This window comes from Panthera uncia (genome assembly GCF_023721935.1).
Source record: "Panthera uncia isolate 11264 chromosome B2 unlocalized genomic scaffold, Puncia_PCG_1.0 HiC_scaffold_25, whole genome shotgun sequence".
Classification (NCBI taxonomy): domain Eukaryota; kingdom Metazoa; phylum Chordata; class Mammalia; order Carnivora; family Felidae; genus Panthera; species Panthera uncia.
Genome location: NW_026057581.1, coordinates 26,777,911 through 26,804,673, shown reverse-complemented (window position 1 = coordinate 26,804,673; position 26,763 = coordinate 26,777,911). Strand labels below are relative to the sequence as shown.

The 26,763-nt window shown below is 35.8% G+C and overlaps 1 protein-coding gene across 4 annotated transcripts in view; it reads right to left on the bottom strand.

The window, feature by feature from the left end:
• The window catches only part of EXOC2 (exocyst complex component 2), a 279,430-nt gene that overhangs the window by 160,291 nt on the left and 92,376 nt on the right, over positions 1-26,763 (bottom strand). For all 4 annotated transcript variants that reach the window (XM_049611300.1, XM_049611301.1, XM_049611299.1 and 1 more), the window contains 4 exons: positions 15,245-15,390; positions 15,029-15,110; positions 14,172-14,274; positions 8,386-8,504 (listed from right to left, as the gene is read on the bottom strand). In XM_049611300.1, coding sequence (XP_049467257.1) covers positions 8,386-8,504; positions 14,172-14,274; positions 15,029-15,110; positions 15,245-15,390 — 450 coding nt within the window. The remainder of the gene's footprint in view (positions 1-8,385; positions 8,505-14,171; positions 14,275-15,028; positions 15,111-15,244; positions 15,391-26,763) is intronic.

Below are 26,763 nucleotides of genomic sequence, written 5' to 3'. Positions count from 1 at the left end.
TCATTATATAAAAACCTGCTGATCTGCATTCAGGTAGTGAATACTGCTTATATAAACTTACACTTATTACAAACAACAGGGATGACTTCTAATAGTATGCCTTGTAAATCTAATTCATGGCACCCTGAACATCACCTGGGTTTTTTCCCTTTCTGTAAAAAAGGACAAAGGGGAAAAGAAAATCAGACCACCACGTGGCTGAATAGAGTTTTTTTATAACAGTCCTAAACTGGTCCTACTTCTCCCTCTTGAATCTGCCTTATTCTATATATCCCTTGTAGCTTATAAATCTCAAAGCAAATGACTAAAATCCCATTAGAAGCATTTAATCTTCTAGAGCCAATTAAAAAAATCCTCTAGTCCCAACAACAACAACAACAACAAACAAGGGTACAGATAAAGCTGGGGTTGTATAATCTACATCAGAAGGGATTTAGGAAGAGCAGGTAGATCAATCAAAATCTTCTATCTGTAGCTGCTGTTGTGCCTTTCCTTTTTTTCTTTTTAAATAAACTTCTATTTTTCTAGATTCATACTGTTATGATCAAAATTCAGGAAAGAAATTATTTTTTAAATCTCCAGAAAATAAATTTCATAAAGAACCATCCTTAGGTACAACCTCATTGTAACAACTTAAAAAAATTATAATTTTATTAAAATATTTAATATATGTATAACAATATTACTATATATCGTTACGTATATAATATATATTGTTAAATATATAACATTAAATGCATGTATAATAATAAAAAGACACATTTTTACTGTCTTTTAACTATGGAAATATTTTTGTAGTTCTACAGAAAATATGATTAATCTGCTGCCTATTCCCTATAGAGGTTGCAATTTAATCAAGAGTACAGGAAATTTACCTAACCCTACATTATAAAAATACCAGAATTATATTTATTAACTCCACTAATTAAAAGTGTGTATGTATATGTATACATACACACATATACATACATATATATATATGTATGTATACATACACACACATATACACACGTATAAATTATGTACACATAATTGTACACATAATTATGTACACATAATTTATGTACACATAGGTGCACTTTTTAAATATCAAGAAAAGTAGTTTAGTTATACTCTGTAAATTCAGAAAATTGAACATAAGTTTTAAAAAATATTTTATGCACGTTATTTTTTAAATTCTTTTATTAAAAAAATTTTTAACATTTATTTTTGAGAGACAGAGTGCAAGTGGGGGAGGGGCAGAGAGACAGGGAGACACAGAATCTGAAACAGGCTCCAGGCTCTGAGCTGTCAGCACAGAGACTGACACAGGGCCCGAACTCGTGAACTGCAAGATCATAACCTAAGCCAAAGTGGGATGCTCAACCAACTGAACTACCCAGGTGCCCCTATGCATGTTATTTCATAAGCTAGAAAATACAGCCTTTTATATCTTTAGATCATCAGATAAACATAAATATTTTTATTTCAGCAAGTAATCAATAATCTGCTCAGTGTTTGAAAAAATTGAGAGTAGATATTTAGCACAGCCTCTATTCTTAATATTTTTTCTTCCATAATAGATACACACCGTGATGATTCAGAATAAACCTTTCAAGTATGACATATCATCTCAAAGTTTTCAAAGAGAACCTGAGCCACATATAAATGTATTTTCTTCTGTTGTGTGACTATTTTAAAGAATCTGCTGCTTACTTAAGCTATTGCTCCTATTCTAAATGCCCCTGATTATGCCCATACTCAAATACATCCTTTGGGGGAAGTCCTAATTAAATACATACCTGAAAGAAGGGAATAATTACTCTATGAGTAGGCTGATACCTTTCCCCTTGAGTTATTAGATATCGCCGGCATATATTTTAAGAGTTAAATTCATTTTCAGAACAAAGAAAAAAACACCTTTGAAGGCTACCTTTAAAAATCCTGTTTGAGAATGTCAGTAGGGGGCTAACCAAAGGCTTTTCCTGACAGGAAACCTGAAGACTTAGTCTAATTTTGGACCTGTTTCACAGGAATTTTAAGAGAGGAATGACACTTCTTATAAGGTGGTAAAAGTTTTCTGTACAACAATTCAGGACATAAAGCTGCTGTGAATGTAGGGGAACAGTAGCAAAATGGTTAAACAGTTTAGGCTGGCGGGGGGGGGGGGGGACAATCAAACTCTTCCTTTAGTATTTAAGCTAGGATGAGTTTTAAAAATATTAATCTTTATGCCTATTCCCTATGTTTTTTCCCTTGTGTCTCCCCTTAGAAAAGCCAAAAGTCACATTTGCGCTATAGAGGTAGGTCATAGAAACGCAATGAAGAATATTTGGGGATAAATGTCAAAGCATGTTTAAGGTACAATGGTAATCTCTTGTTCTGTGTGTTTATAATCTGGAAGACACCATCCACTAAGTCCAACCTATGTTGTTATTATTATAAAAATAAGAATTCAGAGAAAGGTCTAATGCAGTGTCCCTAAGAATATCAATATTATGACCTAGCTCTGCTAACAAAAGAATAGCTCTGCTATACAAAAGAATCCTTCTTGGAAAAAGGTGGTTTTTTTAATATAGGATTGCTGTCTCTGAAAATCTATCACCATCTTTGCTTATGAAATTTTCTCTGAAGACCACAAGACTAAATATAATTAACATTTTTTTTCCTTAAACCACTATGTAAAGGCTTTAAGACTTGAAAAAAAAATATGTTAGATTTCTTAAATTAATGCATAAAGACCAACTTAAAAAGACATTAAGAAACCTTTTCCTGTCTGAAATACGTATAGTCTATCTATTTAAAATTGTATTTTATTTCACAGGACTGTCTCCGTTCTTGACTACTGTTCTTTGCCTAGGGGTTTAAACAATTACAACCATTTATCTTATCCAGCGTTAAAAGTCAAAGTACAGATATTATAATAGAGGAACTTACAATTCATTCTTTAGATTTAGAATGCAATAAGGTTTCATTTTGAAAACAGTATGCTGGGAATACCTGAATAAAAGCAATGAAACTTCATAATGAAGTGCCAGATGAAATATAGGCACTGTCATCATCATGATCATCATGTTCAGAAATCCTGTTTGATGAAATATTTGCTCCTACAATAGAATACAGAGAACCTGCTGTCCTACCTCACTGGTCCAGAAGGAGTAGAGTCTGGTGGAATGGGGAGAAATCTGAACCGCTCACTACTTCCACCCCTATTCAGGACAAGGGGAAACTGGGTTGTCACTCTCTGAGATACCGCCTTCACATGCACAATAGACATAAAGTCATCAATTGAACTAGACACTATCCCAGGTTTTTTACATTTCTAAAATGACATAACAATGAGAAGATAGCCAATAAAAAATCCAAATGATATTTAGGAGACCTCCCCCATATTACCTTACACTTATACATTTAGACACTCAAATATCAACTGAGAGTACATCATGAACAAACAGCTTATTCCCAGCACACTTCTAATTAAGACATATATTTTATATAAACACATCCACACATACATACACCTATACTATATATGATTACATCTGTGTGAATGTAGTAAATGTGTATTATGTGTATATAAGAGCTAACATGTGTCCAATGACATATACATGCATTAATAAGAGCAACCAGAACAGAAATGGGCCTGTGGGCCATATTTTACTAATGGCTAGTTTTTCCATTTTAGGAAACACATGTTCAGTCTATATCTATGCCACATTTCATGTCCTTTGCCTTTGCATTGAGTGTAAGTTAAAAGGGTAGGGTATCAGTGTACTTAGATACATCAAACTGATTCTGAATTTTGAAGACTAAATATTTGATATTAAGAAGTTATTAATAACTTTTAAGTAATGATAATCGTGTTTTGGTTACAGTTTTTAAAAGGAATTTTTATCTCAGAAACTTACATACTGAAATTATTATGAATGAATACGACCTGCTTCAAAAATAATTCAGGGTGAGGGGAGGTAAAAAACAGGTAAGAGTACAGATACAGTAAGACTGGCTATGAATTGATAACTGCTGAAACTAGGTTAGGTACACTGGAGGTTATTTTATCACACTTTCTGCTTTTAAGTATGTTTGGAATTCTGCAAATAAAATCATAAAAACTCATCCTGATATGAGCTCAAGGAACACATCAATTTTCCAAGTAAAAGGCTCTTCCATGTTAGGATTATCTATGTTGTTTTTATTAGTCGTATTTGCTGACAATAAAAGAGGGCAGTTAAGGGGCACCTGGGTGGCTCAGTCAGTTAAGCAACCGACTTCGACTCAGGTCATGATCTTGTCATTCATGGGTTTGAGTCCTGCATCAGGCTCCGTGCTGACAGCTCAGAGCCTGGAACCTGCTTCAGAGTCTGTCTCCCTCTCTGCCCCTCCCTGGCTCATGCTCTTTCTCTCAAAAATAAATAAATTTTTAAAAAATTAAAAAGAAAAAAAGAGTGCAGTTAAGCATGTTCTTTTGAAAGACAAAAATTAAAATATAACCTATAAATATGTGACTAATAATATATTTAGGAAATTTACCTTGTATGGTTATAAAATCTGTGGAGTAACTTATAAATTCTTATGTTTTTACTTCCTAATCAAAAAGACCAACTTATGAAAATAAATTTAGGTAGAGCTCATCACTAACAAATGGATCTATTTAACGTACATTCTTTTCATTATTTCATGAGTACAAGTGATCTGCAATAACTTTGGTCAGTGAATTTAAAAGGTACGGCTCCAGTTACACATAAGCTATCATCATTTTTTTTCAGACATACTGATTTTAACCAGTTCTAGATAAATACATATGGCGATACATAACATCAAGATGACAGGGAAGGAATCCATCAGGTAAAAGTGTGTCTCCATTTATCTTAAAGAAAGATTCAGACCTTTAGCAATGGAATACTGGTTATAAGATATTTCAGGTATGGACATAACAATATGTGTTATCAGGTGTTCAGATAAGTGAAATTTCATGGTACATTTCCAATTTCAAATAGTCTACATGTTGTCTTTATAAATTACACATATCCCAAAAATTCAAATATTTTCATAACCAAATTACACAATCAGATGTCTCTTATAAGTAGGAAAATCCTTAGTTAGACCACATATCCTCTTTGAATCTGGAGATATATGTTAATCACTGTTACTTATTAACCATTTAGTGGATTGGGGAATAGGGTGACAATATTGAGCCCTCCTAGGAATCTGGGCTACTCTACACTTCTTTATCTGGATAACTGATATTTATCATTTAGACTCAATGGAAATATCATCTCCTTTAGAAACTTCCTTGGACCTCCCCCTCAACAGACTGAAGTAGAATTTTATACTCCCTACTTTATGATGTTTTTCACAATTATATATGTGGCTTTTAAAAATATATATCTCTCCCACTAGGCTACAAGCTCTAAGAGGTCAGAGACCATGTCGCCTTGCTCACCACTGTATTTCCAGTCCCTAGCACAGCACGTAGTGCACAGATTCAATCCAGGCTATTCCTGAATCATCTGAGAGCATTAAAAAAATAGGGGCGCCTGGGTGGCACAGTCAGTTAAGCGTCCGACTTCAGCCAGGTCACGATCTCGCGGTCCGTGAGTTCGAGCCCCGCGTCAGGCTCTGGGCTGATGGCTCGGAGCCTGGAGCCTGTTTCCGATTCTGTGTCTCCCTCTCTCTCTGCCCCTCCCCCGTTCATGCTCTGTCTCTCTCTGTCCCAAAAATAAATAATGTTGACAAAAAAATTAAAAAATATATATATATATATATATACTGATGCCCAGACTTAGAGATTCTAAAATAATCAGTAGGAATAAAGTAGAGGTCAGGAATTGACAGTCTTTAAAAAGATCCAGGAAATTCTGATGGGAAGTCAATGTTGAAAGTCCTGGCTAATAAAGTACACCCAATAAACAAATGTGTAAGGCCTTTTAAATATCCCTAAAGACTACATACAGACTGTGTATATAATTTGAGGTCATTTTTACCTGCTAAAACTTTAAAGTAATTAATGACATTAATAGGAATTTTCATGTGGCATCAATAAAGCGATATCTGGGTTTTCCTAAATACCTAGAATAGAACAAAATTACAGCTGGGAAGTACTCAAAACCAAGCCAAGTAATTCATGACAAAATGATGCTATAAACAAATAATTGTGACCTCTCTATTATACTTCCTTCTGTTCCAGGACTGTTTTTATGTTACTTCACTTATTCCTCCTGGAAACCTTGCCATGTAAGTATCACTATGTCTCATTTATTTTTACATTTATATAATCTATTTGGCATCTCATGCCACTGAAACTACATTTACCGAGGTCACCAACAATAGCCTCAGTGCTAAATCTAAAAGACATCTTTTCATCTTATTCTTCATCTTAAAACAACTTGCTGATCACTCCTCTGTGATGTCATGACATTAAACGCCCTGCTTTCCTCCTACCCCAGCAGACCACTCCCTCTTTGTCTCTTCTATCAGCCCTGTAAACATTGTGTCCCAGATTTCTGCCTGAAATTTTCTCCTTTTTTCCTCTTCTTGGGTGAATGCATCAACTCCCAGGGGCCACCTACACACAGATCACATCCAAATCTCTTGTTCTGTAAATCCAAACTACCTATTGGATATCTTCCCTTGTATGTCAGACAACTCCAAATCAATCTTCCCAAACAAAAGAAAAAAAAATAAGTTTTTTCTTCTATGCTCCCTAACTCAACGGTGCCATTGTCCTAACTAGTTGTTGAAATCAGATATCTGGGAGTGACCTTTGACCCCTTCTTCTTCCTCATTCTTCAATCACCAAGTCTTATCACTTCCAGTTTCTGAACAGCTCTTGTATCTCTTTCTCCATATCCACCACGTCCATGTGAGGCAAGATGCCTGAATCAATGTAGCAGCCTCGTAACGAGCTTTGCTGTTCAGTCTTGCTCCCTCTCATCCATTCACTACATGGAAGCCAAAGGAGTCTTTCAAATACTAAGTCTCAGTGGGTCTTTCCCCTGCTTCAGACTTCAGACCTGTAACTGTCAGCCCAATGTCCTCTAGATCAAGTCCAAACCCCTTGAAGTGGCTAACAAAGTCCATATAAGCCTTGGCACCTCCTAACTCTGGCCCCTACTCTTGCCATTTTGATTGTGCACTAAGCTCCAGCCACAGAGAATTCACTGGCCTTCTCTTGCTTGAAGTCCTGTGCACATTCTATTTTCTCTTCCTGGAGTGGTCTTTCCTCTTCTCCTCCTCTATTTCAACTGGCCCATACATATATCATTCCGATCTCAAAACAAGTGTTATTTCCTTCAGATTTTGGAATGTCACTGTGACCTCAAAACTCTGATTTGAATGCTGTTTTTTTTTTTTTAACGTTTATTTATTTTTGAGACAGAGAGAGACACAGCATGAACGGGGGAGGGGCAGAGAGAGAGGGAGACACAGAATCGGAAGCAAGCTCCAGGCTCTGAGCCATCAGCCCAGAGCCCGACGCGGGGCTCGAACTTGCAGACTGCAAGATCGTGACCTGAGCTGAAGTCGGACGCTTAACCAACTGAGCCACCCAGGCGCCCCTTGAATGCTGTTCTTAAGTGCTACTACCATGGCACTAGGAACTTCCCAGGCTTAGAAAGTAACACTGTATTCTACTAGTCCTTTCTACTTTCCCTGTCCATATCCCCCTGCTATTTTATAAGTCTCATGTGAGCCAGGCCCCTGTCTGCCACACTGACCGTTATATCCTTAGCACCCAATAGTGGCCAACACACAGCAGGAACTGAATATATCCAATATTTGTGGAATGATAGAATTATACAAATAAAAGTTGATAAACCCGAATGTGAATGCAGCTGTGACTTCTTCCTTTAAAATTTACCCCAGGGCCTTTCTAAATGTTTCTTTTTTTCAGAAAAAAATGGCCATCTAACGTATTCTCCTCCGTTCTCCTCCCGCAAAATATTATGATTTTTCTTTATATTACTTGTCAATAATTTCATCTTTTGTTAGTTTAACACCATCTGTACTTGGCATAGTACTTGGCATATAGCGGGGTTCAACGTATATTTGATGAATAGTGAGTGGACTCCTACCATTTATTAAAGACTAATATTTCTACAGTAACATGTTGCTTCCCATAAAAGTTTATTCCCGAAACCAAACCTTTATCAATACTGGGTGCCAACCATAAATATAGGCATAATCAAGAATTTTCTCCCTTCCCTCCCGTTTTGTTAATCACTCAGGTATAATGCTAAACCAGGAGCAAAACCAAAACCAAAACAAAACAAAACAAAAACCAGGCACAAATATCAAGAAAATTAATCATTCCCTTAATCATTAAGCATTTCCAAATATTAAACTGACAATAAGGAATGGCATGACAATAAGGAATGGCATAAGGCACTAGAAGAGAAGCAGGCTTGCCTTTCAAATCTTGTATATAGCCCTCTTTGCAGCTGTGCATGAGCTGAAGGATCCATCTGTGTTGGGCACCAATACATTGCCAAGCAGGGTCACCTGGTGCATGAATGTCAGACAGGTACCTGAAAAAACAAGGCCAAGTTTAACCAAGTAGGCTTCCTCTGTACAGCCATAAATAAGGATAAAAGGAAAGCTAGCATTTTTCTTTTAAATCATTACTTTTTTTAAGAAAACCTGAAAATTTATAAGGGGGGCCCAGGTGGCTCAGTCGGTTAAGCATCTGACTTTGGCTCAGGTCATGATCTCACAGTTTTTGAGTTCACATGCCACATCTGGTTCTACTGACAGAGTGGAGTTGTCTTTGGATTCTCTGTCTCCCTCTCTCTTTCTCTCTCTCTCTCCGACCCTACCCGGTTCATGCTCGCTCTCAAAAATAAACACTAAAAAAAAAAAAAAAACCAAAACAAAACAAAAAAAAAACTAAAATTTTATCAAATGGTAAAAGCACCTGTTAACATTAGTCTTCAAAATTTTTAAGTTTGTTTGTTTGTTTGTTTATTGAGAGAGAGAGAGAGTGAGAGAGAGAGGAGCAGAGAGAGAATCCCGAGAAGGCTCTGCACCATCAGCACAGAGCCCGAGTGGGGTTCAAACTCACGAACCATGAGCCAAAAATCATGACCTGAGCCTTGGACGCTTAACCAACTGAGCCACCCAGGAACTCTTTTAATAGTTCATTCTAAATGAAATATATTCAAATTTCTTTTCATGCAAAAATAAACAATAAAACTGTATTTTTTAAAAATTAGGACTTTATACAAAAACAACCGAGAAGACAAATTTACAGCTTGCAATAATCCTAAAACCTTAGAACTTAAATTTATATTTATATTTATTTCACAGAGTGTTTCCATACTTAGTTCTCAACCATTATAAAAAACACAAGTGGGAGCCAGCAGAGGACACCTAGTGAATATTCTTTTGATTTCAATTGCTTTTTTATTCCTTTCTGTTCTGAAATATGGCCTCTAGATGGCAGTGTGACACCATTTTCTATACATCCTAATAGGCTATTTTATTACATGAAGAGATTCGGTGACAACACTTAACCTCCAAAGTCTGAACTCTACTTTCATGACTGTTTGAGAAAACACTTCTCTACAAAATGTAGTATAGATGGGCATTTTTCTTAGTTTCTAAATAGTTTCAAATATTTAACATCTTCTTTGTACAATAAAACATCCAAACGCAGAATGACAATTGAAATGCATTTCATTTGAAAAATTTCTGACAAATTCCAGATTTGGCCCTCGGCTATCACAAAATATATAAACATCCAGTAGTCACCCCTTATCCAAAGGGGGAATATGATCCAAGACCCTGAGGAGGATGCTTGAAACCACAGACAGTACTGAACCCTATATGTATAGTATGTTTTGTCATCATATATGTGACAAAGTTTAACTTATAAACTGGGCACAGTAAAAGATTAACAACAATAACTGATAAAAATAGGACAATTATAACAATATACTATAATAAAAGTTATGTGAATGCAGTGTCGCTCTCTCTCAAAATATCTTACTATACTCACCCTTCTTGTGATGTGAAATGACAAAATGCCTACAAGAGGAAATGAAGTGTGAGGAATGATGTAGGCACTGAGATGTAGCACTGAGCTACTACTGGCCTTCTGACTACACTTCAGAAGGATGAATGCTTCCAGATCATAGTTGACTGCAGGTAACTGAAATCATGCAACTGAAACTGCAGACAAGTTGGGGACTACTGCAGTAAGTTAAATCCAATTAAAGCAACTCCAAAAGCTGAATTTATTGTCTTGAAATTATTTTTAAACCATAAGCTAACTATTGTCTTGAGGTTAAAGAATTTTGTTCAATGATAAATTTTAATTAATGGTTACAAGCTGTGACTCTATCCTAATCACTGAGGGATACACCAGATGCTTCTCTTCCACGTTCCTCTAGTACTAGATATTTCCTAACTCACCGATATCTCAATTAGCAGCTAATTAGAGGAGAAACATTTTGTAATAAGCAATAAATAAAATGTTGAGACATCTGACATCAATCACATTGAGGAACTATCCACCCTGACCCTCACAAGCTAATGCAGATAGCCTGGGCTCTGAGCAGAGCCTAGGATCATCCTGCAAAAGGGCCCTTTAAACAATGTAGCTCACACTGTACAGCACTGCTTCAAAGTAAGCCGAAGAGCTGGCCCTTTTCCGTCTCCTTGACCGTCTATTTACAGACTGCAAATAGGCTATGTCTGTGTTGAGAAAGGCACAAATCAATTAACAGCACCCAAAAATAAAACTACAATCTAACAAAATACATTTAGTCCGGCATAAATATTTCAACATAATCTGGTTCTTCCACTCACACAAAGCTTTCTCCTCTTTGTTCATCTGTAATATAAAATGACAAATAGTACACTATGTCATTTCTTTTCAAAAAACATAATTTTATTCTTTCTTGTTGGGGATAATTTGTCTTAGCATTCTCCTTAGGTAGGTTTGTTTTGCCTCCGAATACTTCTACAATACTTTTTCCTAACACTTTCACTCATATAACATCCTCAGATTTAGTGTCAGTGGTAAAATATAGGAATACTCTTTTAGGAAAGCTGCTTCCTTTTAATTTTTAAACTACTGAATAGGAATACAAAGGGTCCATTACAAGAGCTCAATACAGCAAGAGAAATCAATATGCTCTTTTGCTTAATAACTTTTAAAATTATAAGTTCCTTTAGTATGTTGCCTAGGTCCTTGCAAAATTTACTAATAATCCTTTACAGCATCTTATTAGTGGGTATTACATTAAATGTGATATAAAGATAAATGTGTTCTCTCATAAATTCTACAGTGTTGCAGTTCAAAAGTATAATCTGTGGTAGGCTTTTCCTTGCTTACATGACTTAATCGAATAAATTTCTTCTTTTCTTTTAGTAGTAAACAATAAGTACAACTAACCTTTCAAAACACAAGTTTGAACCGTGTAGGTCCACTTATACAAAGATCTTTTAAGTACTGTACCATAAATGTATTTTATCTTCCTTATGATTCTCTCAATAACATTTTCTTTGGCTTATTTTATTGTAAGAATAGAGTATATAACACGCAAAATGTGTTAATCGGCTATTCACGTCACTGATAAGGCTTCCGGTCAACATTAGGCTGTAAGTAGTTAAGTTTCAGGGGAGTCAAGTTATACATGGATTTTCGACTGGGCAGACGGTTGGTGCTCCAACCCCCACACTGTTTTAACACTCAACTGTATTTCATTTCAAAGATCGTTGTTTAAAACATGCCACATGTTAACTACTATTTCTTCTAAAACTGTGTATCAAAGAACAAAACAGCTTTTTTAGAGGGGTAAAGAATGCTAATTATGAGCACAGCCTCAGTATTTTAAAATTAAAGAATTAAAATTTTTAGCCATATTCTAACATGATTTTTAACAATTACCAGGAATAAGATCACATTCATATGGAAAGAAGTATATATGACATAACTTTGCTTCTCACTAAAGCTACTAGAATCAAGACAAAATAAGAAGAGTGAAAATAATCAAAAGTTTTTAATTATACAAAATAGTGAACAAAAATGAAATATAAAAGTAATCTGATTTTTAATCACACCATGCAAAACTTCCGAATATGTAAGAGAACTAATAAAGACATGCTTTGCTGATGATAAAGCCCTCTCCATCCCCTCTTGATGTTCACAGTACCTATCATCATAGATTCCCAAGTCCAATAGATACTTGACCTGGTTGTGATGTTATTTTTCCTATTTATTAATAACTAAAAACTTAATTTAAAAAGGGGAGGATTAATTGTTCAGTGTCTTCTCAAAGCATCAAAAATAATTATTACAAAATAAGTAAACTACTTGATATTTTTGTTAACATTCTTATTCTTTTCCCCTTTTAAATGACAGGAAAAAAAGCACCTAAACAGGCCATTTAAAAAAAAAATCTTTTTTAACACCTATCATCTTTAAAATAATATTCAATAGATTAGTTACAAGAACTACACATTATGTAGATAAATGGGAATTCACTATATAAAGACACTGTACATTCAATAAGGTTTAACATATTACTATTGGCAAATTTAATAGCATAAATATAAATACAAAGCAAAATTAAGTAGCATGGTGGAACACAGACAACAAGACACTAACCAGCTATATATCCCTGGACAAGAGGATTAACCTTCCTGGAGCTTTTCTTTACATGTAAAGGAAAAAAAAAAAAAAAAAGCAGATGGAGAACTAACATATATATAGTTTATTTCTAGCTTTAGATTTCCATTATTCTACAAGCCAGAAAAATCCCCCAAATACATTCTTTCCTATATGAAGACAGCTTAGAGAAAAGCAAAGATAAGCTTTGAAAGCAGACAAACAGAGGAATCCTACTGCTAGCCGTGTGCACTGAGCAAGAATGAAGTCTGAGGTTCAATTTCCTGATCTATATACAACGGGTATCAGACAAATGCCTCCACAAGGTAACTATCAGGATTAGAATTTATGTACATAGTGCATCTAGCATGATGCCCAGGGGTACTACAGACTCCAGGTAGTGGCAGAATCAATGTTAGTATTCTCTACTCCCCTGCTAAAGCCTCCTCTCCCTTTCTTCTTTAGTAACACAAATGTGCTGATAATGACAAAGGCTCATGTTGCTACTATTCTACTGAATCACCAAGAATGCAAGTCTTGAGTGTGGATCATTGTCCCCACCACCATTGCAAACACAGCAGCTTTCAGGCCAGACCTTCTTTTCATACCTGGAAATCATTTTCAATGGTCATATGGTAACAACAGCCAAATGCATAAATATATATAGTCAATCTATTATTTTATAAGTACTGAATACTCCATAAACTTCACTAATTAAAGAGAGAGGGCATTAAGTTTGGAAAGTAGCTTATTCTGAGAATAAAGGCCACATTCAAAAAAAAAAAGTTAATACTTTTAAATCATAGATATAAAAAGTTTGTAATTTATATGCTTTATCTCCAAATCCTGGTATAAACATTACATATGTATGTAATATATTGACTGCTTATGTGCCAGGTGCTGTATTAAATCCTTAAATGCATTCTTTGATTATCTTTATAACTACCCTAAGATGTAGATTGTGTTATCATGTCATCTCAGATCAAGAAACTGAAAAGAGAATGCAAGTAAGTCACCGAAAGGGAACAGCCAGTTACCACCCTGCTATAATGCTTCCTTCTAAGGCCTTCTTCTCATCATACCCTGTGGTATCCATCACTTTTCATATTACTGCAATTTTTAAAATTTATTTATTTTTTCTTCTCAATACTAAAACCTTTCAGAATTTTCTATACCACTGAGCCACAGCCCACTCTTGTGGCATGAAGAATTTCCCACCCAGAATGTGACAGTGTTGTGCTCTAAACCAGACAAGAAGCCCCCTGCCTGTGATCTCTGGGTGCCCACAGAGTGCAACACCCACACTGTCCGGCTAGGTTAGGTAAATCCTTATTGAGCAGGAGGAAGAAATGACTAAACAGTGAGGCCACTTTCCCTTTCCCCAAACAAGCAGAATTTTCTTGCCCTGAATACTCCCAAATTTGTTAGTATACAAAAGAATTTTGGTGTCCTATACTGGATACCACTAAATTTCTATTTATCTTCCCTTTCACCATTTCATCAGTCTCCTAATTTCCCCCAAATGATGTATCTAGTACTATAAGGTACATGTGATTTGTCAAAATTCTTGCAAAAGGTTTACCTTATGTAACGTTTTTGGTCATGTAGAGTTGATGGTGTCTCAAGCAATTTATCCAGAAGTAATTCTCTTAAAGTTTCAATCCGTGTTTCTACTTCAGCATAATCTATTTAAAAAGGAAAGAACATATAAGATTAGAAAATGGAGACTTAAAATCAAATTATGGCAAGTAGAACAGTGATTGCCTTGGGGGATAGGGGTTGACTAAAAAGAGGCACAAGGAAACTTGCTGGGTGTGGGTTACATGGGTGTGAGCATTTTGTCAAACTCACTGACCTGTAATATGTAAGTAAGGTTTGTACATTTCATTGCATGTAAATTTACCACAATAAAAAAATGAAATTAAGTTTTCTGAGTCCTTATGGATTTCATTTAGAAATTTAATAAAGCCCTATGATATTTCTCCTAGTTGATAAGGCATTACCATAGGACATTTTAGGCTTTTCTTACTTTTTATAACTCTTGTATTAGAGATAATTTCAAAAATTGTGTTAGTTCACTTTAAGGTTAGAATTCATAAACATAATCTTTTTTCCGAAAAGAGAAGATTAAAACTAAGTTTCCATCTCTATAAAGTATCTGTAATTGATTCTTTCCAGTAAAAAATATTTTTTTAATAGCATTATGATTAACAAGCAGCACAGAATGTACAAGACTAACTTATCCTATAGCTGCGGTTGTTCATCTTTGCTACATCTTGGTAAGAAAAGCCATTTTATTTTTGAAGCAACTGTTTTACATTTTAAAAAGAGCACCATATAACAAAAATTAAAATTCAAATAACTTTCTCTGCAGAATGCATTCTACATTCTTCCTGTAAAAGTAAAGTAGAAGATCTAAAAGTAATAAACAAATCTTACATTTCTTGAAAACCTGCACCTCCGTTTTCCCAAAGAGTGACTTGGCCTTTTCATAATCATTAATAACCACATCATAATCACCCTTTAAAATAAAGAAACATTTTGGAGACTGTCAGTAAAGTATCATGAACACATTTGGTTACGATAAAAAACTATCTCAATAACTCTTTAAAATTTATGACATCATAACCATGGGTACATAAATATGTACTCTACCTTTTGGATATTCCTTTCAATATTTAGAGGAAGGTTGAAGAGAAACTTAAATCGCTGAAGCACATTGAGTGCATTTCTAGTGGAATCTGCCTTGTCCTTTCGACCTAATACTTCTTGAAATAATGTGTCCGCAGTATTACTTGCTCCTATTTTAGAAAGACCAAAAGAAGCTTAGACAAAACAAAATGTTAGGCATGTTAGGCTACTATTATAGCTTTACATTAAAACTCAACAGACTTTTTTTAAAGTTAGCTATATTGGAGATCTTTTATGGTTTGTTAAAATACATTTCCACTTTGCCTACAAAGTCCTTTTGTATATTAAAAATAACTATATTTACCAGGCCCAAATAAAATTGCTGATGTGAACCTACATTTATTTTAGCTACTCTTCCAAATTTTATAGCAATTATGGGTCCTTAGATTATTTCATTAGTTCAGATAATAGGTTAAAACACACATATACACACACACACACATGCATGGGCATACTAGATACCAGGTACTATACTAGATAAATTCTCTGGATTTAATATCTGCATTATATGGTAATAAAACAAGAAAAATATCTTTCAGGAAAGTTGTTCAAAAGAAGTATTTTAGAACTAATCCTATTTCTTGGTAAAATTATCTTCTGTTCATGTAACAGGCACAAAAATTACATAAGCAATTTAAATGACAAATTATAACATATCATTAATGAATACTTGCTTCTTAAATCAGCTAATTCAAATTATACACAAACTGGACATTATGTGTATATTATATATATATATATATATATATATATATATATATATATATATATATAAGTCTTCAAACTATACAAATCACTATAATGACAGAGTTGTTTATCTAAAGCAAAATTTACTATGGACAAAAATAGTTTAACTTTTTCAACTTGTGAATTATTTTTAATTAACCACAAAGAAAGGGGAGAAAAAGACTAACTGTTTTTGGCTATTTGATCGCTGCTCATAAAAAGTTTCTACATTATCTGGTCTACTGACTATACTTTAAGCAAAGATGAAAAAATGACCTCAGTCTCACTGGGTGGCTTGCATGCCATATTCTTTAGCCCACACTGTGGGTGGCCTGATCACGTTAAAAGTTGTCTTTGTAACATAATTGTTTTATCTAAATAATGTTGAAATTCTGTTGAAATTTTAAAGACCTTATATAAAAACTTTGTCAAGATAGCCATTTTCCCCACATGCTTTTAATGCAGAATGCTAAATTTCTGTAACATGAGAAAAAAATATATTCCCTTGTTCCCATCAAACCACATAATGGTGGCTAAATGAATATTTGAAATCTGATTAAAGGTTAAAACATTTTTCTTCAAAGACAATTATTATTAAGTATTTGTCATTTAAAAATATAAACTTTGTGATCTGAGGCTTCATAAATGAAAAGATACATCAATGTGACCGAATAGTTTTAAAAGGCCGATTACTAATCGGTAGGCTGTGGATACTAAATTCCCAAGCACTTTTTTTTGTGTGTGTACAATAAAAGAATTTGGGACAAAGCTATAAAAGCTCAAAATTAGGTTTTAGTCATTGTATTTTAAAGGTAACAAAAAAATACCAACTAATAATTTTAACTCCTCTAAAAAGTATGAAAACAAGTACAAGTAAAAAATTCACTTATCATTATATCTTTTATAGTGAAAATTTAATAGGCAGAAATTAGACTGTAAAATAACGATTTGTACAGAAAGGTAGATATGGAGAATTTTAATATGTGCATAGCGAAATCATAATTTTAATTAAAAAATAACTTCTATCCATAAACTGTTTTTGTATTGTGAATTTTACTGCATACACAATAAAATTTGGGGAGTTCATAACTCTTTGATAACTGAATGATTCTATCAGTAATAAAAAATGAAAGCAGTGAAACTAAGATTTCTTTGAGCAGATAAAATCACCAAAAGCTCACAAAATGTATTTTAATGTCTTCATTCTCTAGGGCTACTAACAAGAAAAACAAAACCACTAAACTCAGTGGTGCTGTTCACACATGAAGTGGCACTGCAGATAAACCATCAGTTAGACATCCGTCAAGTCTCCCAAGAACAATTTCCCCCACATACCAATCCATCCACATCTTCACTCCACCTTCTCACACCAAGAACACCCAATTTTAAGACAGCAAGCAGGGGTTTTAACATCCAGTATGTACCCACAAAACAAAACTAAATGAGCTATATTGTAGTGAAAAACATGACTTAGGTCTTATAGTTTGCAGAACCAACCCTGATCTTACAAATACCAGCCCTGGGCAACTCTAGACCTGAAAGTTGGTCATTTCTCCCCACAAAGGGTGTCTTAACTCCAACTCACTGGACTGTGACTATGTTCGTCTCAGTTACAGATGCACCCCAAGCACCAAGAGCAAGCCTGCTGTAATGGCACTGTGGCTGCCACTATCATAGTCATGTTGACAATAGCAGTAAAATATTCCTCATTGTAAGATAGGAGAACATGGATGGACCTTTAGGGTATCATCCTTAAGTGAAATAAGTCAGATAGAGACAGACAAATACTACATGGTATCACTCACATATGGAATCTTAAAAAACAAAACAAAACAAAACAAAACCTCAAGTCATAGACACGAAGACAGAAATAGTGGTTACCAGAGGCTGGAGGGTGGGGGGGAAGAGGGAGATGTTGATAAAAGGTACAAATTTCCAGTAAGAAGATGAACACATTCTAAGGAACTAATGCACAGTATTATGAATATAGTTAAAATTATATATCATATACTTGAAAACTGCTTAGATTAAATTTCAAATGTTCTCATCACAAAAAAGAAATGGAATTATGTGACGTGACAGAGGTGTTAGCTAATGCTAAGGTGGTAATCATGTTGCAAGATACATGTACATGTATATCAAATCAACATGGAGAGGAGCCAAGATGGCAGAACGGCATGGGAGTTTTTTGTGTGTCTCCCGACCATGAAATACAGCCAAACTAACATTAAACCACCCTGCACACCTAGGAAACTGATCTGAAGATTAACACAACAATCTGCACAACCTGAACCATAGAATTCAGCAGGAATGGGGTGTGGAGAGGGGAACTTGGGGAGAGAGAAGCCATGGAGAGAGGATGGAGATGGGGGGGACGGAATATGGGAAAAGCACCCCTCTCCAAAAGCAGCTGGAGAGAAAGTGGAAAATTGGAGACAGCCACAGGGACTGAACTAAAAAGGGAGAAAGGAGAAAGGAGAAATGAGAGGGTTTAAATTCCATTAAAACGGTAAACAGGGGGAGCACGGAGTCTAAAACTCTGCAGCTCGATACCTAGTGGTGCTCTGGTGGAAAGAGCAAATCCCCAGGAACAGAGTGGGGTCCAGGAGGTTCTTGGGCCACACGGGGAGAAGCAGTTCCACTGCTGGAAGGACATTTGGTGGAGGCTGTGAGGCCACCTGGGCCCAGGAGACCCCAGAGAACGGCCACATTCACTAGTACTGAAACAAGGTCATTGCGGGTGAAGCCTGGTGCCATATGTGTGTTGTGATTTTCCATAATCCCTGAGGCGCTGCTGTTACACTCTCTCACAAACTTTTTCTGGGGTGGACTGGCACATGGCCACAGTGTCTAGGCATTGGCAACAGCATGGTGTCACAAGCGTTCCAGGGTGCAGCCAGCACCTGGCCATTGCTCGATGAGACCCTCTGCAGACAGGCAGTGCAGGTCGATGCCACATTCCCTTAGAAGTGGGGGGCCGGGGAAGGCAGCCCCATCTGAGACAAAACTGGGGAGGCAGGTGGTGCCTGGGGCTTGGTCACGGACAGTGTGGAAGTGGTAGTGGATGGAAGCTGAAGACAAAGGACGGGTGCACAATTGCTGATTGTGGAGAACAGAGTTCCAATACTAGAGACTGGGTAGCTGGGTGACACCATTTTCACCGCTCCTGTGCATGCGCATACGCACCTACAAGCACCACAACAATCCACCCCAGTATGCTAGCACTGCCATCTAGAGGAGAATGGAGCCATTACACTAAGCCCTGACCAACTGGGCCAACCTCACTCTTCAAGAACACAAGTCTCACCACCTGCTTAGCTTACGGACTATAAAACGCTTCAGAGTTTGACTTCTAGGGGAAAACGAAGCAATTTCAGTCATATTTCAGTCTGTTAGCTGGTCCAACTATTCAATTTTCTTCCTTTGTTTCTTCCTTTCTTTTTTTCGTTCATTCCTTCCTTCATTCCTTACTTCCCTTCCTTTTTCTTTTTTTCGTTTCTTTTCTTTTTCATGAATACAGAAAAAGAAAAAAATTCATTTTTACTTTCAATTTTTATTAAAAATATTTTTCTTTATTTTTTTTACTATATTTTTTACTTTTGTGTAAATTTTTTCAAATTCTAGTTTACTTCCATCATTTCATTTTAGTCTACATCAGTGTATTCATTTTTTCAAATTCTCAAATGATTTCTTTTTTTCCCCCCTTTTCTCTAGTCTATCAAGCCACTTTCAACACCCAGACCAAAACACACCTAGGATCTAGCATCATTTATTTGATTTGTGTGAGAGTGTGTGTGTTTGTTTGTTTTTAATTTTTTATTTTATTTTAATTTTAATTTATTCTACCTCATTAATTCCTTTTCTCCCTTCAAAATGATGAAACGAAGGAATTCACTCCAAAAGAAAGAGCAGGAAGAAATGACAGCCAGGGACTTAACCAACAAAGATAAAAGTAATATGTCTGAACCAGAATTTAGAATCACAATAATAAGAATATTGGCTGCAGTCAAAAACAGATTAGAATCCCTTTCTGCGAAGATAAAAGAAGTAAAAGCTAGTCAGGATGAAATAAAAAATGCTATAACGGAGCTGCAATCTCAAATGGATGCTGCAGCAGCAAGGATGGATGAGGCAGAACAGAGAATCACAATATAGAGGACAAACCTGTGGAGAATAATGAAGCAGAAAACAAGAGGGAGATTAAGGCAAAAGAGCACAATTTAAGAACTAGAGCAATCGTGAGAGGGACATCAGAATCATAGGGGTCCCAGAAAAGGAAGAGAGAGAAACAGGGATAGAAGGATTATGTGAACAAGTCATAGCGAAAAACATCCCTAACCTAGGGAGAGACACAAACATCAAAATCCGGGAAGCACACAGGACTCCCATTACATTCAACAAAAACCAATCATCAACAAGGCATATCATAGTCAAATTCACAAAATACTGAGGCAAGGAGAGAATCATCAAAGCAGCAAGGGACAAAAAGTCCTTAAACTATAAGGGAAACAGATCAGGTTTGCAGCAGACCCATCCACAGAAACTTGGCAGGCCAGAAAGGAGTGGCAGCATATATTCAATGTGCTCAATCAGAAAAATATGCAGCCAAGAATTCTTTATCCAGTAAGTCTGTCATTCAAAACAGGAGAGATAAAAAGTTTCCCAGACAAACAAAAATTAAATGAGTTTGTGACCACTAAACCAGTCCTGCAAGAAATTTTAAGGGGGACTTTCTTAGGGGAGAAAAGATGAAAAAATTAATAAACAAATACAAAAATAAATAAATAAATAAACACCAAAAGCAACAAGGATTAGAAAGGACCAGAGAATACCACCAGAAACTCCAACTCTACAAGCATCATAATGGCAATAAATACATATCTTTTAGTACTCACTCTAAACGTCAATGGACTCAATGCTCCAATCAAAACACATAGGGTAACAAAATTGATAAGAAAACAAGATCCATCGATATGTTGTTTACAAGAGACCCACTTTAGACCTAAAGACACCTTCACATTGAAAGTAAGGGGATGGAGAACCATCTATCATGCTAATGGTCAACAAAAGAAAACTGGAGTAGCCATACTTATATCAGACAATCTAGACTTTACAATAAAGACTGTATCAAGAGATGAAGAAGGGCATTATACCATAACTAAGGGGTCTATCCACCAATAAGACCTAATAATTGTAAACATTTATACCCCCAATGTGCTGCGCCCAAATATATACATCAATTAACCACAAACATAAAGAAACTCATTGATAGTAATACCATAATAGTAGGAGACATCAACACCCCACTCACAGCAATGGACAGATCATCTTATCAAAAAATCAACAAGGAAACAATGGCTTTGAATGACACACTGGACCAGATGGACTTAACAGATATATTCAGCACATTTCATCCTAAAGCAGCAGAATACACATTCTTCTCCAGTGCACGTGGAACATTCTCCAGAATAGACCACATACTGGAACACAAATCAGACCTCAGGAAGTACAAAAAATTGAGATCATACCGTGCATAATTTCAGACCACAACACTAAAAAACTTGAAATCAACCACAAAAAATTTGGAAAGGTAACAAATACTTGGAGACTAAAGAACATCCTACTAAAGAATGAATGGGTCAACCAAGAAGCTAAAGAGGAAATTAAAAAGTATACAGAAGCCAATGAAAATGATAACACCACAATCCAAAACCTCTGGGACGCAGCAAAGGTGGTCACAGGAGGAAAGTATATAGCAATCCAGGCCTTCCTACAGAAGGAAAAATGATCTCAGATACACAACCTAACCTTACGCCTTAAGGAGCTGGGAAAAGAACAGCAAATAAAACCCAAAACTAGCAGAAGACAAGAAATAATAAAGATTAGAGGAGAAAATAATGCTGTTTAAACCAAAAAAAACACAGTGGAACAGATCAATGAAACAAGAAGCTGCTTCTCTGAAAGAATTAACAAAATTGATAAACCAGTAGCCAGTTCAAAAAGGAAAAGGAAAGGACCCAGTAAATAAAATAAAGAATGAAAGAGTAGACATCAAAACCAACACAGCACAAATAAAAACAATAATAAGAGAATATTATGAGCAATTATATGCCAATAAAATGGGCAATCTGGAAATGGACAAATTCTTAGAAACATATATACTACCAAACTGAAACAGGAAAAAATAGAAAATTTGAACAGACCCACAACCCGTAAAGAAATCAAACTGAAAATCAAAATCTCCCAAAAAAACAAGAGTCCAAGGGCAGATGGCTTTCCAGGGGAATTCTACCAAACATTTAAACACCTACTCTCTTGAACCTGTTCCAAAATAGAAATGGAAGGAAAACTTCCAAACTCTATCTATGAGGCCAGCAGTACCTTGATTCCAAAACCAGAAAGAGATCCCACTAAAAAGGAGAACTATAGACCAATTTCCCTGATGAACCTGGATGCAAAAATCCTCAACAGGATATTAGCCAACCGGATCCAACAATACATTAAAAAACGTATTCCCCACGACCAAGTGGGATTTATACCTGAGATGTAGGGCTGGTTCAATATCCGCAAAACAAGTAACGTGATTCATCAGATCAATAAAATATAGGACAAGAACCATATGATCCTCTCAATAGATGCAGAGAAAGCATTAGACAAAATACAGGATCCTTTCTTGATAAAAACCCTCAAGAAAGTAGGGATAGAGGGACCATACCTTGAGATCATAAGCCCTATATAAACGACCCAATGCTAATATCATCCTCAATGGGGAAAACCTGAGAGCTTTCCCCCTAAGGTCAAGAACAAGACAGGGATGTCCACTCTTGCCACTGTTACTCAACATAGTATTGGAAGTCTTAGCCTCTGCAATCAGACAAAACAGAAATAAAAGGCATCCAAATCAGCCAGGAAGAGGTCAAACATTCACTCTTCGCAGATGACATGATACTCTCTATGGAAAACCCAAAAGATTCCACCAAAAATCTGCTAGCATTGATTCATGAATTCAGCAAAGTTGCAGGATATAAAATCAATGCACAGAAATCGGCTGCATTCCTAGTCACCAACAATGAAGCAACAGAAAGAGAAATCAAGGTTTGAGCCCATTTACAACTGCACCAAAACCCATAAAATACTCAGGAGTAAATCTGAAAAAAAAAAAAAAAAAGAGGTGAAAAATCTATACACTGAAAACTATAGAAAACTTATGAAAGAAACTGGAGAAGACACACACACACACACATACACAAAAAAAAATAGAAAAGATTCCATGCTCCTGGACAGGAAGAACAAATATTGTTAAAATGTCAATACTACCCAAAGCAATCTACATATTCAATTCAATCCCTTTAAAATAACACCAGCATTCTTCACAGAGCTACAATAAACAATCCTAAAATTTGTATGGAACCAGTAAAGACCCCGAATAGCCAAAGCAATCCTGAAAAAGAAAACCAAACCAGGGGGTATCATAATCCCAGACCTCAAGCTATACTACAAAGCTGTAATCATCAAGACAGTATGGTACGGCACAAGAACACTCAGATCAATGGAACAGAATAGAGAACCCAGAAATGGACCCACAAACGTATGACCAACTAATCTTTGACAAAGCAGGAAAGAATATCCAATGGAATAAAGACAGTCTCTTCAGCAAGTGGTGCTGGGAAAACTGGACAGCGACATGCAGAAGAATGAACTTGGACCACTTTCTTACACCATACACAAAAATAAACTCAAACTGGATGAAAGACCTAAATATAAGACAGAAAACCATCATAATCCTCGAGGTTAAAGCAGGCAAAAACCTCTTTGACCTTGGCCGCAGCAACTTCTTACTGAACACGTCTCCAGAGGCAAGGGAAACAAAAGCCAAAATGAACTACTGGGACCTCATCAAAATAAAAAGCTTCTGCACAGCAAAGGAAACAATCGGCAAAACTAAAAGGCTACTGACAGAATAGGAGAAGATATTTGCAAAATGACATATCAGATAAAGGGTTAGTATCCAAAATCTATAAAGAACTTATCCAACTCAACACCCAAAAAACAAATCATCCAGTGAAGAAATGGGCAAAAGACATGAAATGAGACTTCTCCAAAGAAGACATCTAGATCGCCAACCGACACATGAAAAAATGCTCAACATCACTCATCATCAGGGTAATACAAATCAAAACCACAATGAGATACACCTCACAACTGTCAGAATGGCTAACAGTAACAACTCAGGCAACAACAGATGTTGCCGAGGCTGTGGAGAAAGAGGATCTCTTTTGCACTGCTGGTGGGAATGCAAGCTGGTACAGCCACTCTGGAAAACAGTATGGAGGTTCCTCAAAAAACTAAAAATAGAACTACCCTATGACCCAGCAATTGCACTACTAGGCATTTATCCAAGGGATACAGGTGTGCTGTTTCAAAGGGACACATGCACCCCTATGTTTATAGCAGCACTATCAACAATAGCCAAAGTATGGAAAGAGCCCAAATGTCCATTGATGGATGAATGGATACAGAAGATGTGGTATATATATACAATGGAGTATTACTTGGCAATCAAAAAGAGTGAAATCTTGCCATTTGCAACTACATGGATGGAACTGGAGGATATTATGCTATGCGAAATTAGTCAGTCAGAGAAAGACAAATATATGACTTCACTCATATGAGGACGTTAAGAGACAAAACAGATGAACGTAAGAGAAGGGAAACAAAAATAATATAAAAACAGAGGGGAACAAAACATAAGAGACTCTTAAATATGGAGAACAAACAGAGGGTTACCTGAGGAGTTGTGGGAGAGGGGATGGGCTAAATGGGTAAGGGGCATTAAGGAATCTACTCCTGAAATCATTGTTGCACTATATGCTAACTAATTTGGATATAAATTAAAAGCAAAATAAAAATAAAAAATCAACATGAGGTAACACCTTATTTATTTACACAATGCTATCTGTCAATTCTATCTCAATAAAGCTGAAAAGACAGCAAGAAAAGTCACTGTGGCACTGTACACTAACCAAACTATCTCCCTATTGATCTTATAACCTTAATAATGAAAAAAAAATTAACTGTGCCAGGAACTGTCATCTATAAAAACTTGACATATAATTCTAAGACTGTCTCATAATTTCAAGTATGTTTATTTAAACATTATAGTTTCTGTTATTTTGAAGAGAATAATTTCTCTTATTTGGTCCTTTTCATGGCACTGACCCTTGAGACCATAGATCATAGAAGTGATTTTAACCTACATTCTCTGCTTGATGTAAGTTGGGGTGAAGGTGGCTGGAAGGAGTGTTCCTCCAACACACACACATACCACAACACAATTTATTCCAGGAATAAGCAAGTTGAATGAGATTAGAAAGGGAAACATTAAAGTACCTCACAATTTAAAGTTACTTTAATATGTACACTTAAATTCATAGTAAAACCAGGACCATAAAAAGACCTAACAACCTACCCTATGTGTCTCAGTTTCTCTTAACTGATTACAGAAAATGATCAGACACAGTGCTATCTATAACATGATATTACATGAACAGCACCATTACCAATAGCTTATGCTTATTTAGACAGCCATAGTTGGTACTGGAATTCTATAGTACCACTGAAAGTACAGAGAACTGGAATCTGGGGGATAAGAAAAGAGCTCCATACCACTCCCAGGAGCCAGTTGTTCCCATGTCCTCAACTTCCATTCAGTAATCCCAAATTGACAGCTTGAAATCAATCATGATGGGAATATTTACACATTGGAAAGGCTAATATTAAGGTTATTTTTCTTTTTCCTTTTTTTTTTTTCTTTTCTGGAATGCCAATAGTTAAATGTGTATCAGCTTACCTCTGAGTAAGTCAGTTCCTTTTTTACAAACTTGGCTGGATACTCCTTAGTGTTTTAAGTTTTTGTCTTTCTTCTCTTAATTTTACACATAAGATTTGGGAGAAATCATTCACTCCCATTAAATTCAACTATTATCTCTATGTTAGTGACTCCAAAATCATATATACCTCAAGATGTTGGTTAGCTTAAGACTAATCTTTACATAAATGTGACACACACACACACACACACACACACACACACACACACACTGGAATGCTACTCAGCTATAAAAAAGAATGAAATATGGCCATTTGCAACAGTATAGATGGACCTTGAGAGTATTATGCTAAGTGAAATAAGTCATACAGAGAAAGGCAAATACCATATAATTTCACTTATATGTGGAATCTAAAAACCAAAACAGAACAGAACAAAACCCAGAGTAATCAATAAAGAGAATGGACTGATGGTAGCCAGAGGGGCAAAATGGGTGAAGGGGATCAAGAAGTCCAAACTTCTAGGTTTTGTTTTTTTTTTAACTGTTTATTCATTTTTGAGAGCACATGAGCAGAGGAGGGGCAGACAGAAGGGGACAGAGGGTCCTAAGCAGACTGCGCTAACAGCAGCAAACCCAATGTGGAACTGGAACTCATAAGCTGCAAGAGCATGACCTGAGCCAAAGTTGGATGCTCAACCAACTGAGCAACCCAGGCACCCCACAAATTTCTACTTTTAAAATAAGTCATGGGGATATAGTAAATGGTATGGGTAATATACTCAATAATATTATATTTTTTAAAAAGATTATATATACTTACACTAAATGTATAATTATTTTTTTTAATGAATACTCATCACAAAGAAGTTCCAAAGATAATTCAATCGGCCTTGGCTGTTTTAAGGGGATTCTATGAGCGCATTTCTT